At 46.3% G+C, this 17043-nt stretch overlaps 2 protein-coding genes across 6 annotated transcripts in view; one reads left to right on the forward strand and one right to left on the reverse strand.

Moving 5' to 3' along the window:
* Positions 1 to 16434, reverse strand: part of LOC144510198 (AT-rich interactive domain-containing protein 5B-like) — a 29856-nt gene extending 13422 nt beyond the window's left edge. Inside the window, exons 1-4 of one of the 3 annotated variants that reach the window (XM_078239678.1) lie at positions 16181 to 16434; positions 6915 to 7070; positions 5930 to 6119; positions 4419 to 4471 (exon numbers count right to left, since the gene is read on the reverse strand). In XM_078239678.1, coding sequence (XP_078095804.1) covers positions 4419 to 4471; positions 5930 to 6119; positions 6915 to 7013 — 342 coding nt within the window. In that variant the 5' untranslated portion in view covers positions 7014 to 7070; positions 16181 to 16434. Of the gene's footprint in view, positions 1 to 4418; positions 4472 to 5929; positions 6120 to 6914; positions 7071 to 11342; positions 11451 to 16180 lie in introns of those variants that run through there. The other 2 variants (XM_078239679.1, XM_078239680.1) reach the window with 2 other exon arrangements.
* aspdh (aspartate dehydrogenase domain containing) overlaps positions 1 to 17043 on the forward strand; it is a 106663-nt gene that overhangs the window by 36685 nt on the left and 52935 nt on the right. The window contains exon 8 of one of the 3 annotated variants that reach the window (XM_078239688.1): positions 6386 to 6624. The exons of the other annotated variants lie outside the window; for them this stretch is intronic. Coding sequence (XP_078095814.1) covers positions 6386 to 6450 — 65 coding nt within the window. The 3' untranslated portion in view covers positions 6451 to 6624. Of the gene's footprint in view, positions 1 to 6385; positions 6625 to 17043 lie in introns of those variants that run through there. 3 annotated transcript variants of the gene reach the window in all.

Raw genomic sequence — 17043 nt, forward strand, 5'->3', positions numbered from 1 at the left:
AGACAGAGATAGATAGGTTCTTGATCAATAAAGGGGATCAGGGGTTATGGGGAAAAGGCAGGAGAATGGGGATGAGGAAAATATCAGCCATGATTGAATGGCGGAGCAGACTCGATGGGCCAAGTGGCCTAATTCTGCTCCTATGTCTTATGGACTTTTCTCTCTTGGGGCTGAGCAGTCTTCAGCTGGAACGGAGAGAAGACTGAGTCCTGCCAGATCAGATTCTGGTTTATGAACAGATAGATTCAAGTAAGTGTTGTTGTTTCAGGACAGGCAGGGGCTGATAGCTGGTAATTGTGGAGCCGGCCATCCCAGATAGACATACTGCTCACAGCATGTCACAGACTTGCTGCCTTTTGGCAATTCTGAGCTGAGGAATCCTGGGAACCAGAGCCTGGATGTGTACCCATGACCCAGAGTTGAAGGGTCAGGGATCAATCTCTGATTGGAATGCAGAGGTTTGGATGCAGCTGGATTTAAAAACAGGTTATTGAGTGCAGTCGGGTTGGACCATTCAAGATTCTGACCGGTGAAAAGAAGCATTAACGTCCTGTGTTTTGTTTAGATGGGAACTCGATCCCTGGAGGGACAGGGCACTGCCAAAACCCGTTCCGTTTTCAATTCAAAGAGTTCATTCAGAACATTCTTTCCAGGATGTCACCCACACAGTTTGGGGTTCCCAACTCTGTCTGAGCACATTCTAGCAGATTCTGTCACATGACTAAATGCCCAACCCCCCACACCGCATGCTGGTCAGCTGACACATCTGTCCTGGGGATGCCCCTCCCACTTTATGCACCAATTAGAAATGGTAAGATTCTTCTTTACCCACTCAGATTATTCCCAACTCCAGCAAGTTGTCTTTCTCTCCCTTCCCCAATATTTTTATGACTAAAACAGAAAATCCAATGATTTTCTGACGAGTAATGGCCTGGAGATGAATTTTTATATCTTGGAGACCCCAATGGTTGGTAACCTCAACACGAAGGCAGTAAAAGATTAGCAACTTGAAAGTGCCTTGGGCAGGTTCTCTCTGCTGCTCTTTCAGATGCCCACACAAAGCTGTCAGCATCGAGAGGACCAGAAAAAGATCAGCTGGCCTATCAAGTCCGTCCTGTTACAAGCTCAGAGTCTTTCTCATGTAATGTCTTCATTGAACTACATGTAACATGGCTGCTCCCAGACATTCCCCCCATGGCACAGGTCACATGACAATGACAAGCCAGGTGGAGCACTGAGTAATGACTGCATTTCAAGACCTAAACATCCCCATCTCCATAACAAATAACAGGCAACTTTGCAAGCACAATCACGTGTAATTGTGAGTTACCCAAGTTACCCACTACACCACAGCTGCTCTCACACGTGAACAAAGAACTTAAGACTTGCTCCAGCTGAGCTGACTGGCTGTTTCATATCGTCCTGAAGATCTTCATTTTTACCACTGCACTGGGCTGTCAGATGAACTTGTGCCCTGGTGCGAGGGCCGCGCCCTCGGCGCCAGGGCCACGCCATCAAATAGACTCAACGTTATTTCTTTCTAGAGCTTCATTTTTGGTTCGTCACCTTGAGTCACTTCACACAGTTCTGAAGTGATGAAGATGATAGATGAGGGAAAGGCAGTAGTTGTTGTATACATGGACTTCACGGTATACAAGGTACCTCACAGTAGACTGGTACGAAAGGTGAAGTCACACGGGATCAGAGGAGAGCTGGCAAGATGGATACACAACAGATTGACCATAGAAGACAGACGGTAGCAGTGGAGGGCTGCTTTTCTGAATGGAAGGCTGTGACTAGCGGTGTTCCACAGGGATCAGTTCTGGGACCTTTGTGGTTCGCAGTATTTATAAATGATTTGGAGGAAAATGTAGCTGGCCTGATTAGTAAGTTCGCAGATGACACAAAAATTGGTGGAGTTGCAGATAGTGAAGAGGATTGTCAGAGGACACAGCAAGATATAGACTAGTTGGAGACTTGGGCAGGGAAATGGCAGATGGAGTTTAATCCGGACAAATGTGAGATAATGCATTTTGGAAGGTCCAATGCATGTAGGAATTATACATTAAATGGTAGAACCCTTAGGAGTGTTGACAGCAGAGATATCTGGGCGCACATGTCCACGATCACCAAAAGTGGCAGTGCAGATGGAGAAGGTAGTCAAGAAGGCATACGGCATGCTTGCCTTCATCGGCCGGGGCATTGGGTTTAAAAATTGGCAAGTCATGTTGCAGGTTTATAGACCCTTAGTTAGGCCGCACTTGGAATATAGTGTTCAATTCTGGTCACCACACTACCAGAAGGATGTGGAGGCTTTGGAGAGGGTAGAGAAAAGATTTACCAGGATGTTGCCTGGCATGGAGGGCATTAGCTACGAGGAGAGATTGGAGAAACTTGGTTCGTTCTCACTGGAATGATGGCGGTTGAGGAGTGACCTGATAGAGGTTTACAAGACTATGAGGGGCATGGACAGAGTGGATAGTCAGATGCTCTTTCCTAGGGTAGAAAAGTCAAGTACTCGGGGACATGGAGGGTTATAGGTAGGCCTAAAAGGTAGGGATATGTTCGGCACAACTTGTGGGGCCGAAGGGCCTGTTTTGTGCTGTAGTTTTTCTATGTTTATATTTGAAAGACATTTGGACAGATACATGGATAGGAAAGGTTTAGAGGGATATGGGCCAATGCAGGCAAATGGGGTTAGCTGAGGTGGGCATTTTGGTCGGCATGGACCAGTTTGGGCCAAAGGGCCTGTCTCCAAGCCGTAGGTTCTATGATTCCAACAACACTCCAAAAGCTCAACACCATCCAGAACAAAGCAACCCACTTGACTGGAATGCCATCCATGAACCTGAACATTCACTCTCCCCACCACTGACACACAGAGGTGGCAGCAGTGTGTACCAGCCACCAGATGGAGACACTCACCAAGCCTCCTTCAACAGCCGCCCTTCCCAAACCATATGGACTGCAGCAGTTCAGGAAGGCAGCTTATAACCACATTCTCAATGGCATTTGGGGATGGGCAATAAAGGCTGGCCTAGCCAGCGACACCCACATCGAGTGAACAAATAAAAGACCCTGCATCATGAATCTAATCTGAGAAAGTTTAAAGTTTTTAAAGTTTATTTATCACTCACAAGTAAGGCTTACATTAACACAGCAATGAAGTTACTGTGAAATTCCCCGAGTCGCCACACTCCGGTGCCTGTTCGGGTCAATGCACCCTAACCAGCACGTCTTTCGGACTGGGAGGAAACCCACGCAGACACGGGGAGAAGGTACAAACTCCACACAGACAGTGACCCAAGCCAGGAATCGAACCCGGGTCCCTGGCGCTGTGAGGCAGCAGCGCTAACCACTGTGCCACCTAGCCACCCAAGAAGTGAAAAGAAAAGCAGAAAGATCTTTTAGGAATCTCTGACCCCCTTAAGTGATGATTAATCATTGAAATGTTTCCTGGCAACTTTTGTCAAACAGTGAATTAAAAATATGCGTCACATGTGGATCACATTCTGGGTGAACTTGAAAACTGCTGTGCCTAATTATTTTTAGAAAGGCTGCCAAAGGTTACAACAGCATTGTCACAATTATTCCTCCACCATTTCCAACTGCTCCTTCCACATGCCTCAACTCTTTACTGTTTAGCCACAGAAGGCTGTGGAGGCCGGGTCATTGAGTGTCTTTAAGACAGAGATAGATAGGTTCTTGATTAATAAGGGGGTCAGGGGTTATGGGGAAAAGGCAGGAGAATGGGGATGAGAAAAATATCAGCCAGGATTGAATGACGGAGCAGACTCGATGGGCTGATTGGCCTAATTCTGCTCCTATGGTCTAACTACAAACTGGCTGCTGATCCAGGGAGCTTACACCTGCAGCTCACACTCCAGTTCCTCCGATATGACCCCCCCCACAACCACTGCGGAGCCACTTCACAACAACAATTACTTGCATTTATATAGAGCCTTTAATATAATCAAACATCCCAAGTTGCCTCGGAGCATTATCAAATCAAATTGGTGACTGAGCCACATTAGCAAACGTTAGGTCAGATAGCCAGACGCTTGGTCATAGGGTGCGTTGTAAGGGGTGGAGAGAGGCCTTGTGAGGCAGAAGGGTTTGAGAAAGGCGTTACAGAGCTTTGAGCAGCTGGAGACACAGCCGCCAATGGTGGAATGGAGGAAACTGGGGATGCGTAAGAGTTTCATTCACATGCCGTCCCCGTCTTAGCTTTTATCACCCAGCCTTTCAAAGACAGTGAATTTCAAGGTGTGACAGACACGTATCTGTCACTGAAAGGTAAAATATAAACTGGTTAATAAGACAAAACCAGCAATGGTTAGTTGAATGGGATTGCAGATGGACAGTTTCACCCAATGGAAAGCAATCTCCAATCAGAGGTGAATAGAAAGATTACTCACTGCTTCATAACCACCCAACTTCTCAACTGCCTTGTACAGCGTCAGCAGGTTAACTGTGGAGAGAAAAAGATTGACAATGTCAGCAAGATTCAAAACCGCCAACCAGGAGGTTTGCAGTTCGCTGCAGTTCACATATAACCTAGTGTCATCCATGCAGGAGGAGTTTACAGGAATCCTGGGACAGCTTATAGACTCCAGGACTGACAGATATCGACATGTCCCTTCAGGAGAACTCTCTGTCCCTCTTCACAAACCCTTCAAATCCAGGCCCACATCGGCTGGACATGGAATCTTAGCTGTAATTCTAAGGGATGAGTAATGAATGCTACCAGCAAGGCCAATATCAGCCTGGGTTCTGGGGTAACATTCCTTCCTATGATGTGAGTTCAAAGCCGCCTTGCCAGAGATGACCTGATAACCTAGGCTGACACTCCCTGTGCAGCACGGAGCGAGTGCTGCACTGTGCAGGCACTTCTCTTGGACAAGATGTTAAACTAAGGACCTGGCTCCTTTCTCAAACGGAATTGAAGATCACACCGACTACTCATTGAAGTGCATTCTTCGTGACTTGAATAATATTCACCCCCAAACCAACAATCAAAACAGGTGATCTAATAACGATCAGATGCCATTGTGGGATCTTGCTGTGCGCAATTGGGCTACTCTGTGTTTCCTATTTTGCAACAGGAACCAAGTTCAAAAGGACTTGGTGAAGAAGGCATTCAGCATGCTTGGTTTCATTGGTCAGAACATTGAATACAGGAGTTGGGACGTCTTGTTGAAGTTGTACAAGACATTGGTAAGGCCACACTTGGAATACTGTGTGCAATTCTGGTCACCCTATTATAGAAAGGATGTTATTCAACTAGAAAGAGTGCAGAAGAGATTTACTAGGATGCTATTGGGATTTGATAGTTTGAGTTATAAGGAGAGGCTGGATAGACTGGGACTTTTTTCTCTGGAGCATAGGAGGCTGAGGGGTGATCTTAGAGGTCTATAAAATAATGAGGGGCATAGATCAGCTAGATAGTCAATATCTTTTCCCAAAGGTAGGGGAGTCTAAAACTAGACGGCATAGGTTTAAGGTGAGAGGGGAGAGATACAAAAGTGTCCAGAGGGGCAATTTTTTCACACGGAGGGTGGTGAGTGTCTGGAACGAGCTGCCAGAGGGAGTAGTAGAGGCGGGTACAATTTTGTCTTTTAAAAAGCGTTTAGACAGTTACATGGGTATGATGGGTATAGGAGGGATATGGGCCAAATGTGGGCAATTGCGCACATTTGGACTCTATGACTGCATTGGCTGTAAAATGCTGTGGGCTGTCCTAAGGTTGAGAAAGGTTGATAAATAATTGCAAATCTTTGACTTTTTGATTGGGTTTGCGATGGAAGCATTGTAGCACCAACGTACAGAGAGATATGTCTCAATCTGCAACGCTGCCTTACCTTCTGACAGACAGATTCTCCAAATCCAGCCACCTCCAAACACTAGTCAAAGGGTGGATGAAACTCACCTTGCTTAAACCCCAAGTGTGGGATTCTCTCAATGGGAGTCCCCCTCTCCTTCATAAACTTGTACAGATCGACAAGGAAGCTCTGCTGCCCCACGTCGCTGGGCACCAGATCCTTCACCTCCAGGATCTCTCCATCCATTCCACTGTCCTCTACCAGTGCAGTGGGAAATTCTTCCAATTCGCATAGCATCTGGAATGGAAAAAGAGCAGAAAGAGGTGAGAAAAACCAGTTCTCTGACAAATTGTTACAACGCTGAGGGCAGAGAGAGGATAAAATATCATCTCAAATCTGCTGATTACATGTAGAAGATCAGATACCAGAGAGAGTTGTGTAATCACAGGGTTTCAGTTACATTTTGAATACTATCAATACCTCTCCACAGGGATGATCGGTCCCAAGTATGTGTGCAGTTAACGTCCATTCTGATCAGCTGTACTGTGCTGACTTTCTTACAGCTGAAATGAGGAGGGGGCCGGAGAGCAGAGACACACAATGGAGAGGGAGGGAAGATCTCCACTAGAAGCCAAAAGCTCATTTTGGTGTAGCTCCCACTTCCACTCATGACCTTTAACCCGATGGGAGCCATCGTGGGAGTCGAGATACTCACCCCTGCCACATCGCGGGCAGTTCCAGCAAAGGGAATGAGATTTAATGTTTGAGCAAAGTGCTTGGCAGAATTGTCTAAGTGGCTGGTGAAGGAATAAACACTTGTTGTCTTTGTGCTTTTCTCAAGCTCAAAGACAACAAGGAAACAAAGCCAAACAGTTTCCATTCACCACGTTCTTGCCCATTGAGCATTTTGGCTTCCGAGCTTTTAAATGATCAGAGCATCAAATATCACCTCAAAAGTCAGGGCGACCACTGAAACTGCCTGGTCTTTCACATTGCGTCTTCTTGAATTGCAAAATTACATTTTGTGGTGAAAAACAAACATTTCTTTCACGCGTGTGATTACAGGAAATGTGAGTGATAGGCAGTAAATACCTCAGCCTGGTGATTATCCAAGTCAGCAGTGATCATTTCTGAAGCAGCAAGATCTTGTCCGTTACAATAGATAGTCCTCAAAGAGTCTGGCGGCTGCATTAGAACCAGAAAGATGGTGAGAAAATTGTGTTCAGTTCTTTATCCTTCTTCATTTCTCTAGAACAGTTAGAGAAGGACAATAAATGCCTAGACTGTGATGCTGCATCTCATGAATGAATTTTTTTAAAAACAGGGCATTTTGGAGTTGCTTCCTTGGGGCAAATCATAAACAGAACACCAAACGATGTACCCATCAGTCACAGCTTCCGGCTGGAGTAACATCTGCAATTTCAGTCACTAATAAAACAGATCCCAATTCTTCAACTGGAACATCTCCCAGCATTGAGTTAAAACTCTCTCTCCCCATCACCTGGTATCAATCCCAGTGTAATCCCATTGCCCCATGCTCTTCCGAGAGTTCTGTATCAATCCCAAACTAATTGCCCTGCCCTGCACTGCAACTTTCTCCATATAAATTGGTTTCTGGGCTTCAGTAATTATCCATTTATCCCTCAGTAGTTGGAAGGGTCCCTGCCTAAGCACACTTTGCAGCGAATCATTCATGTGCCAACAGTCCTCAGAGCAAATCAATTTCTTCTAACTTTCCCTCACTCTGAGTGACAATTGTAAATTCATGTCCCCTCTTCAATAACTCCCAAACAGAAGAGAGTTTGCATTCACTAGACATTGAATGTGTGTCCTCCAAAGCCTATCTCATCTCCTCATTCCAACTACCCGTCTTGTCAAATTTGAATTAAAGCTTTACTCCGTCTCCTCAAACTCTCCCCCAGTCTCATTCTAGTTTTACCCCATCTCTGCCACATGCCCTCAAATTCACTTTGGTCTAACCCTACTTTCGCCATGTTCGCCCCCCAACCCATCCATAAAACAGAACGCGGCAGGAAACATACGTAGAAACATACGTAGGCCATTCGGCCCTTCGATCCTGTTCTGCCATGGCTGATCTTCAAATTCAATATCCTGATTCTGCCTTCCCCCCTCCATAATCCCTTGATCCTTTTAGCCCCAAGAGCTGTATCTCATTCCTTCTCTGTTGTAGTGAATTCCACAGATAAGCTCACATTGGAGATGTGGGAAGAGATCAGTTCTTGACTGAACCCTCTTAAGGAGGACAAGGTGAGGAGGGTCTCCATTGTGTTGTCCTGAAACCCCAACTCTTCCCAGATCCGAGTGGATCCTGTTTCCCCAAATGCTGTCTCAGCCCAAACGTTCATGCAGCTACGACAGACGACAGAAGCGAGGAGCCCAGGAAAGATGGCGGAACATTTCAACGTCTCAGGATAATCAGTCAGTTCAGGACTTCTAAAGTATTGTCACTGTCGTTACATAGGCTAATGAAGCAGCCAGTTAAAGAGTTCACAGATATGGGGTTGAAATTTGTCTGAGGTCCCACTTGACATCCACTGATACTGGGCAGAAGTTATTTTGGAGTTTGTATAAGAACAGGTAGGATGCAGGATCGTTCATTGCTACACTGTTTTCTGCCCACCTTTCAGTCAACAAACAGAAACCCATTGCTACACCGATCCTTTTGATCAAATACCAAAGCCCAATCATCCCTCCTCCCCTACCTCCTGCCGGAACACCCTACACAGTGAGAACCACAAAGACACACAGGTTCACTCAACACCATCTGTTCAGAGATATAATTATCTCAACGTTGCATTGTTAAATACATACTGTAGAATTTCCCTTTATTACTCATTTCCTCTTTGGAAAAAGAAAGATAAAACTACAGAAACACAACGATGCGAGTTTCTAAACATAACCTGCTGTGTACTGGACATTTTCTGCACTATTTAAGGTCATTGTAACTGCCTTTAAACACAAATATTCAAAATCACAGCTGTCACTTAACTGATGTACGGCCTTCTTGAACACGTAGCTCATTGATGAGATAACTTACTAACCCGTTAGCAAATCTGCTTCTGATTAGAGTGTACCTGATGGCTCTCCAATCCTGCACCCAGCGTTACTCAGATCTAAATACGGCGTTCTTTCTGTTTCCCCGAGTGCTGTTGCATCTGGGTAATGATTAATGCTTCAGCACCTTTATCTGCTGAGCACAACTATTGGGAAGGTCATCCCAGACTTCTTCCTGGAGCACAACTGAAGATTGCAATTTCTATCTGCTCCTCAATATCCTCCCTTCACCGGGGACCCCACAAGATGTAACCCTCTTTCACCATCCAATTATTCAGCCCAACTGGGGTTTACGCTCTGCACAAGTTTTCCAGCTTCACAACATCCCAATTTCACTTCTGCGGCTTTTAGAATCATAGAAACCCTACAGTGCAGAAGGAGGCCATTCAGCCCATCGAGTCTGCACCGACCACAATCCCACCCAGGCCCAGTTCCCACAACCCCACATATCCCCAGCTCTGTAACCTTTCCTCTTCAGTTCTTTATTCAGCTCCTTTTTGAAAGTTACGGTTGAATCTACTTTAACTTTCCCTTGCAGGCAGTGAATTCCAGATGTGTAAAAGTTTGGTCTCCCCTCTCGTCCGTTTGCCAATTAGCTTCAATCTGTAGTCTCTGGTTACAAACCCTCCCACCAGTACAAACAATTCCTCTTCATTGATTTGATTTTAATTGCTGCATGATTTGGAATGTTGCTGATAAAACCCCACCAGTGCTGGTAGCGCTGTAGTAAATCTACTCTGCACGCTCCCCAAAGCCTTCATATCCTTTCTAAAGGTGTCAGGCTTGAATTGGGGAAAATTCTCCAGCTGCGAGCTAGCCAGTGATTCATCAGAGATGCCACTCAACCTTCAATGTCTCTCTTTCCAATTATTCAAGGATCCACCAGCTCCGGGACCAGGTGACAATGTGGCCAACAATGATTATCACCTAATGGTCACAATACAAAGGTTTCACACAGAGATACAAGCCTCAGCACTATTCGCAGCTTAGATTTTTGGATCGGACAGAGAGAGAGGACCTGTCCCCTTTTCTTCACGCACTGCCTCTTTTCCTCCGGTTCACGTCCAATTCTCAGGTTAGATGTTAGGCAGCAGAAGAGAGAGAATTGGTGCAACATTAGAATCAGGTTTGTTTGCAGTGTAGAATCTGTTGGAGGCTATACTGTCATCGTGCATGATGGTCAGTTTCTACACAGCTTATCCAGGGCTGGCCAGGAAAACAAACATCCCAGACCCTCTCAATCACCTTTGTCAATAGCAAGCCCAACTGATGGATGCTAGCAGAATCATTACAACACAAGGAGATCATTCGGCCCATTGAGTCTGCACTCATTTCAGAACACCCAAACCAACGCTGAGCATACACACGCACATTGCAGATATTAGCTACCAAGTATGTGGAAGAGAGGGCCTGCACATCAGGACAAATGCACCAATTTAGGTGTCAGGCACAGCTTAATGTGTAGCACCCTCAACTCAGAATCAGGAAGGTCACGGGTTCAATTCTCACTCCAGAGGCTTAAGCACAAACTCCAGGCTAACTAACACTCCTTATACACCTGTGACTGTGCGGCCAAATTCCCCTCCAATTCGATTTTCAAGTTTACTAACGACACCATGTTGGGTTAAATCTCAAACAATGATGAGACAGAGTACAGGAATGAGACAGAGAATCTGGTGAACTGGTGCGGCAACAATAATCTCTCCCTCAATGTCAACAAAACGAAGGAGATTGTCATCGACTTTAGGAAGCATAAAGGAGAACATGCCCCTGTCTACATCAATGGGGACGAAATAGAAAGGGTCGCGAGCTTTACATTTTTAGGTGTCCAGATCACCAACAACCTGTCCTGGTCCCCCCATGCCGACACTATAGTTAAGAAAGCCCATCAACGCCTCTACTTTCTCAGAAGACGAAGGAAATTTGGCATGTCAGCTACGACTCTCACCAACTTTTACAGATGCACCACAGAAAGCATTCTTTCTGGTTGAATCACAGCTTGGAATGCCTCCTGCTCTGCCCAAGACCGCAAGGAACTACAAAAGGTCATGAATGTAGCCCAATCCACGCAAACCAGCTTTCCATCCACTGACTCTGTCTACACTTCCCACAACCTCGGCAAAGCAGCCAGCATAATTAAGGGCCCCACGCACCCCGAACATTCTCTCTTCCACCTTCTTCCGTCAGGAAAAAGATACAAAAGTCTGAGGTCACGTACCAACCGACTTAAGTACAGCTTCTTCCCTGCTGCCGCCAGACTTTTGAATGGACCTACCTTGCATTAAGTTGATCTTTCTCTACACCCTAGCTATAACTGTAACACTACATTCTGCACTCTCTTGTTTCCTTCTCTATGAACGGTATGCTTTGTCTGTATAGCGCGCAAGAAACAATACTTTTCACTTATGTTAATACATGTGACAATAATAAATCAAATCGAAGTACTTTATCTGAGAGAGATATTGTGCTTTTGGATAAGCTGAGGTGGGAACAGGAGCTGTAGAAATGTAAAATCGTTCTTTCTTTCTTGAATGTATTTATTAGTCAGCCAGAACAATGTCAGCAACTGGTCTCGATTGGAGTTCCATTGACTGTGTTTTAGTAAACTCGCACGCTCCGTAATGACTCCTCAGCGCGATGTGAAATATTGTGGAAAATCAGTTCTATTCCTGACACAGCAGGTCTAAAAATAAGTGAACAGCAACAAGCTTCTTCCGTCATCAACTTTCTCTCAGCTGTTTGTGTTGGCAAGATTCTGCTGTTTGGCCCCACTGCAATTATTAGAATTTTGTACATCAGGAAAGTTGGCATTGAGGATGGAATCCGGAAAATGGAGTCAGGACAACTTGCCTAAAGCAGGGAGGTCAAGGCCGCACTCACACCACGAGGTTAATGATTAACCCACTTCAGGGTCACTGCTACACAGGAACAGGAGGAGGCCATCCAATCAGATCAGAGTTAATCTCAATGTCTTTCCTTCATATTCCTCCACGCCTTCAACCCTGAAGAAATGTCAGAGTCTTAAAGGCTCCTGTCTGGGTGGAGAGTTCCCGATTTAGCTGCAAGCAATAGGAATGATGAGACAGAGTGTCTCACTCTCACATGAGATACTTGTGGAAATATCTACAATGGTACTTCCACTCGGAAACCTGAAGATCTTTCAAATAGGACATTAAACCAAGGCCTTGTCTGCCCCGTCAGGTGGATGCAAGATATCGGACAGACAGTACTCAGGAAGAGTTCCCCACAATACACTGGCCCTTATTTATCCTCAACCAGCATGCCAAATTCCAATTACCCGCTCATCGAGCTCAATTCTGGATCTTGCTGTGCCCACCTTGCCTACACTGCCACAGCGACAGCACTCTTTGAGTAGTATGTTGAATGTGAAGCATTTGAGGATGTTCTGAAGGTGTTGTAAGTGGCCGTGTAAATGGGAGCTCTGAGCTGCAAGTGAGTGCTCACACATTCTCACAATCTGCCCAAACAACAGCAAAAAGCTGCAATCATCTCGTGCCTCCAACAAAGAGAAATGCCCCAAGGAGCTTCACAGGAATGAGTGAGGAGTGAAATGAACAGCGAGTGTCCAAAAGCTCAGTTAAATAGATGGCTTTTACGGAGGGTCATTAGAGGGAGAGGTGAAGAAGTACAGAACTTTAGAGAGAGAATTGCAGAGCCAATATGCTGAATTCCTACCATGAGAGCTGGACCTTCTTCTCTGGGGTCGAGATCACCTTGTCCAAAAGGAGAGAGAGAGCAGGAATGATTGGGGTCAGAGTGAGGTCCGAGACAAGTTTTGTCTAAAAGAGAAGAAGCTCCTTTTCCCCAAATTGGCCTGGTTTAGGTCTGCTTCCTGCCTCTCTCGGGGGGTTTCGGTTGGGGTATGGTGGCCAGCTGGGTGGATCACAGAGTATTCTTCTGTCTGTCATTGTTTGGCAATTGCTCAAGGATCTGATTTCTAAACTCTCGCTCATATTTTATATTCAGTGTCAACAAAACGAAGATTGTCATCGATTTCAGGAAGCGTAAAGGAGACATGTCCCTGTCTACATCAAGGGGGAAGAAGAAGAAAGGGTCAAGAGCTTCAAGTTTTTAGGTGTCCAGATTGCCAACAACCTGTCCTGGTCCCCCCATGCCGACACTATAGTTAAGAAAGCCCACCAACGCCTCTACTTTCTCAGAAGACGAAGGAAATTTGGCATGTCAGCTACGACTCTCACCAACTTTTACAGATGCACCATAGAAAGCATTCTGTCTGGTTGTATCACAGCTTGGTATGGCTCCTGCTTTGCCCAAGACCGTAAGGAACTGCAAAAGGTCGTGAATGTAGCCCAATCCATCATGCAAACCAGCCTCCCATCCATTGACTCTGTCTACACTTACGGCTGCCTCGGCAAAGCAGCCAGCATAATTAAGGACCCCACACACCACAGACATTCTCTTCCACCTTTTTCCTTCAGGAAAAATATTCAAAAGTTTGAGGTCATGTACCAACCGACTCAAGAACAGCTTCTTCCCTGCTACTGTCAGACTTTTGAATGGACTTCCTCGCATTAAGTTGATCTTTCTCTACACCCTAGCTATGACTGTAACACTACATTCTGCACTCTCTCGTTTCCTTCTCTATGAACAGTATGCTTTGTCTGTATAGCGCACAAGAAACAATACTTTTCACTGTATGTTAACACGTGACTATAATAAATCAAATCAAATTTCCATCTCATTTCCAAATATGGAAAAGACTTCCAGCAGCTCAGAAACCCAATCCTTCTGACGCAGTCCGGAGATGGCGCAAACTTGGGCAAGCTGATGGTCAAAAAGACCTCATCCTTGTTCTTTTCTCCCTGTTGGTGCAGAGTATTCCCTCCTTCTCCTCAGTGAAGGAAAGAACGAGGGAGAAGCTCGTTCTGCTCTGAAGTGAGACTCAACCTCTTTCACCCAACAACTTGTATTTGTACAGCACCCTTAAACTGAGCATAATGTCCCAAGGCACTTCACACGAGTATGACGGGACAAGGCACGTAAAGAGACAAAAGACTTGATCAAGAAAGCAAGTTTCAAGAAGCATCTTAAATGGGCATTGAGAAGTGTGGGGAAGGAATTTCGCAACTGAAGACCCAGGCTGGTGGCACAGTGGTTAGCACTGCTGCCTCACAGTGCCAGGGACCTGGGTTCAATTCCAGCTTCGGGTCACTGTCTGTGCGGAGTCTGCACATCCTCCCCGTGTCTGCGTGGGTTTCCTCCGGGTGCTCCGGTTTTCTCCCGCACTCCAAAGATGTGCAGGTTAGGTGGATTGGCCATGCTAAATTGCCCCTAGTGTCAGGGGGATTGGCAGGATAAATATATGGGGTTACGGGAATAGGGTCTGGGTGGGATTGTGGTTGGTGCAGACTTGATGGGTTGAATGGCCTCCTTCTGCACTGTAGGGATTCTATGATTCATTCTGTGATGTTTTGTGAGATGCTCAAGAGGCTGGAATTGGAAGAGCGTAGAAACCTTATAGAGGGTTTTAGGGGTAAGAGAAGGTTTCAGAGTTAGGGAGGGGAGAGACTACAGAGCAATTTAACCTGAAGAGTTAAAACTTAAGGCAAGGGGACCAATGGCTCGATGGAGTGAATGGGTCACCCATTTTTAGGAAGGTCCTGGGTTCAGAGTCTGGTGCTGCCCTCAATAAACTCATCTCAATGGGGACGAAATGCAGGCTGGAGGGAGCAGGGTTCTGACTAATGACCTCAACGTGTCTGCATTGTGGAGGGCTGGAGGTGGAAAGGACAAAGAGATCAGCATCCAGAGATAGTCCCCTTCCACTGACCATAACAAGATAGCATTGAATTCCGCGATGCCCCATCCAGTCAAATAGCCCACAACCAATCATTTCAGCATCAACACAGGACCACTTGAAAACAAAGCAGGCATGCAAGTGACTTAACTCCAGCAGTTGTTTATAACTCAGTAACATTTGACCGTTTCCCACTTCCCAGCACATCAGTACTTCCCCCAGGTCATATCAACAGAAGTGCTGGCTGATGAATCTCAAATACTGAAACTGCCTGGGGCTTTTTTATTTTCCCTGTAGTGTCTCATGTAAACATTACCCAAAACATTTTTCACCAGAATTTTATTACAGCGAAATGACCACACTTTCTATAAAAACACACACACGTCGACATAAAATTCCCCTGTGGCTATTGAGTCACATTCTGGGCCAGCCTTCTTCCTGTGTGTGTCTTTAGAACAATGTTAGCTGGTGCATTGCATTACAGACATGGGACATGAGGAGAAAGGGAGAGGTGAGAGGCTGGCAGATATGTATCGGGATGTCACCAGCCTCCCTCCTCGCTATCCACTCTCACCAGCCAGTCTACAAGGTCAGGAAACAGTGGCAGACTCCCTACTGCAGTGCACACAGCAGGTAGCCAGAGTCACGCCAATATGCCTGGGTAGGTGGGTTAATGACTGCATGTAATCGCAGAAATGTCACAGCGACACTCTCGCAGCAGTGACAATGCGAGATCTCAGCTACCAAAGTTGGGCACAAGCTAAACCAAGCAAGACATGATGCCACACACAAAAACAGATATTGCTGGGAAGTCTCAGCAGGTCTGACAGCCTCTGTGGAGAGAGAATAGACTAAGAGTTTTAACAACACCAGGTTAAGGTCCAACAGGTTTACTTGGTCGCAAATGCCATTAGCTTTCGGACCCCTGCTCCTTCGTCAGATGGAGTGGATATCTGCTCCCAAACAAGGCACAGAGAAGAGAGAGAATAGAGCCAACGTTTCGAGTCTGGATGACCCTTTGTCAGAGCTGCTGAGATTTTCCAGCATTTTCTGTTTTTGTTTCAGATTCCAGCACCCATTTTGCCTTTATCTATGGCATGATGCCACCCACCTGCCAACAGCAAGCACCTGACCAGCTCCACGACAGCACAAAAATACTCCAACAATCACTCTGGTAGCAGCGAGCACTGTTCACTCGCCTGCTTCTGTACCAGAGGGAGACTTGAGACCACATCATGCCCACTGCAGGTGCAATCCTGCCCTTTAACATCTGCCCACTGTTCACAACACTCTAACATTCAGAGGAATTACAATGTACAGGGCCCCTGTTTAAAACAAGTTGGGAACTCAGCTGAGGAACTTGGGGAGGTCTTTCACAGTTCACAACAGGCTTGCTCCCAGGCACACACACACCTTCACTTCAGCATTTCAGTTCAAACTGTCCGCCAAACTCAGCGGGGGTTGACATTCAGGGAGGCTGCAATAACCCTGTGCCTTCACTTACCTGCAAAGGTTTCCGGAGAGGGACGGGATCAGAGCCCCGGGATGCATCCAGACAAGTGTCCAAACAGTGAAAGACTTTAACTGAAGTACATTTGCAACACGCGGAACTCAGGAGCTGCCTTGCTAGACCTGCAGAGTGCTGGCTGCTTCCTGCAACAACCTGGGCACTGCTTCAGTGACATTTAGCCATTGGACTGGTGCACACTGTGTCCGGACCTCCTGATCTGCTTCAGCCCATTCACACGAATCACCACAGCAGCAAACTCAGCCAAATCGGAACTTTCTGACAGTAACGCTCCTCCCCCAGCCTTAGCTCATTGGCCCACGTCCAAGCTGCCGCCTGTGGTCCCCACCGCTTAAAAGGGCCATGACAGCACTGCTTTAAAACAGCAACCCTGCACCCCACACCTGCAGCTGAAGCTACAGCAACATGTGCAATGAATGGCAAACTGACTCTCTCTTCTGTGTTCAGCCTATATCCAGGTGGCTGGAAGGTGAGGGCGGCATGGTGGTTAGCACTGCTGCCTCAAAGCGCCAGGGACCCAGGTTATGGAGTCATACAGGTTTACAGCATGGAAACAGGCCCTTCGGCCCAACTTGTCCATGCCCCCCCAGTTTTTACCACTCAGCTAGTCCCAATTGCCGGGGTTTGGCCCCTATCCCTCTGTACCCATCTTACCCATGTAACCATCTAAATGCTTTTTAAAAGACAAAATTGTACCCGCCTCTACTACTACCTCTGGCAGCTTGTTCCAGACACTCACCACCCTCTGTATGAAAAAATTGCCCCTCTGGACCCTTTTGTATCTCTCCCTTCTCACCTTAAATCTATGCCCTCTAATTTTAGACTCCCCTACCGTTGGG

Source organism: Mustelus asterias, chromosome 22, assembly GCF_964213995.1.
Source record: "Mustelus asterias chromosome 22, sMusAst1.hap1.1, whole genome shotgun sequence".
In the NCBI taxonomy this organism is placed as follows: Eukaryota; Metazoa; Chordata; class Chondrichthyes; order Carcharhiniformes; family Triakidae; genus Mustelus; species Mustelus asterias.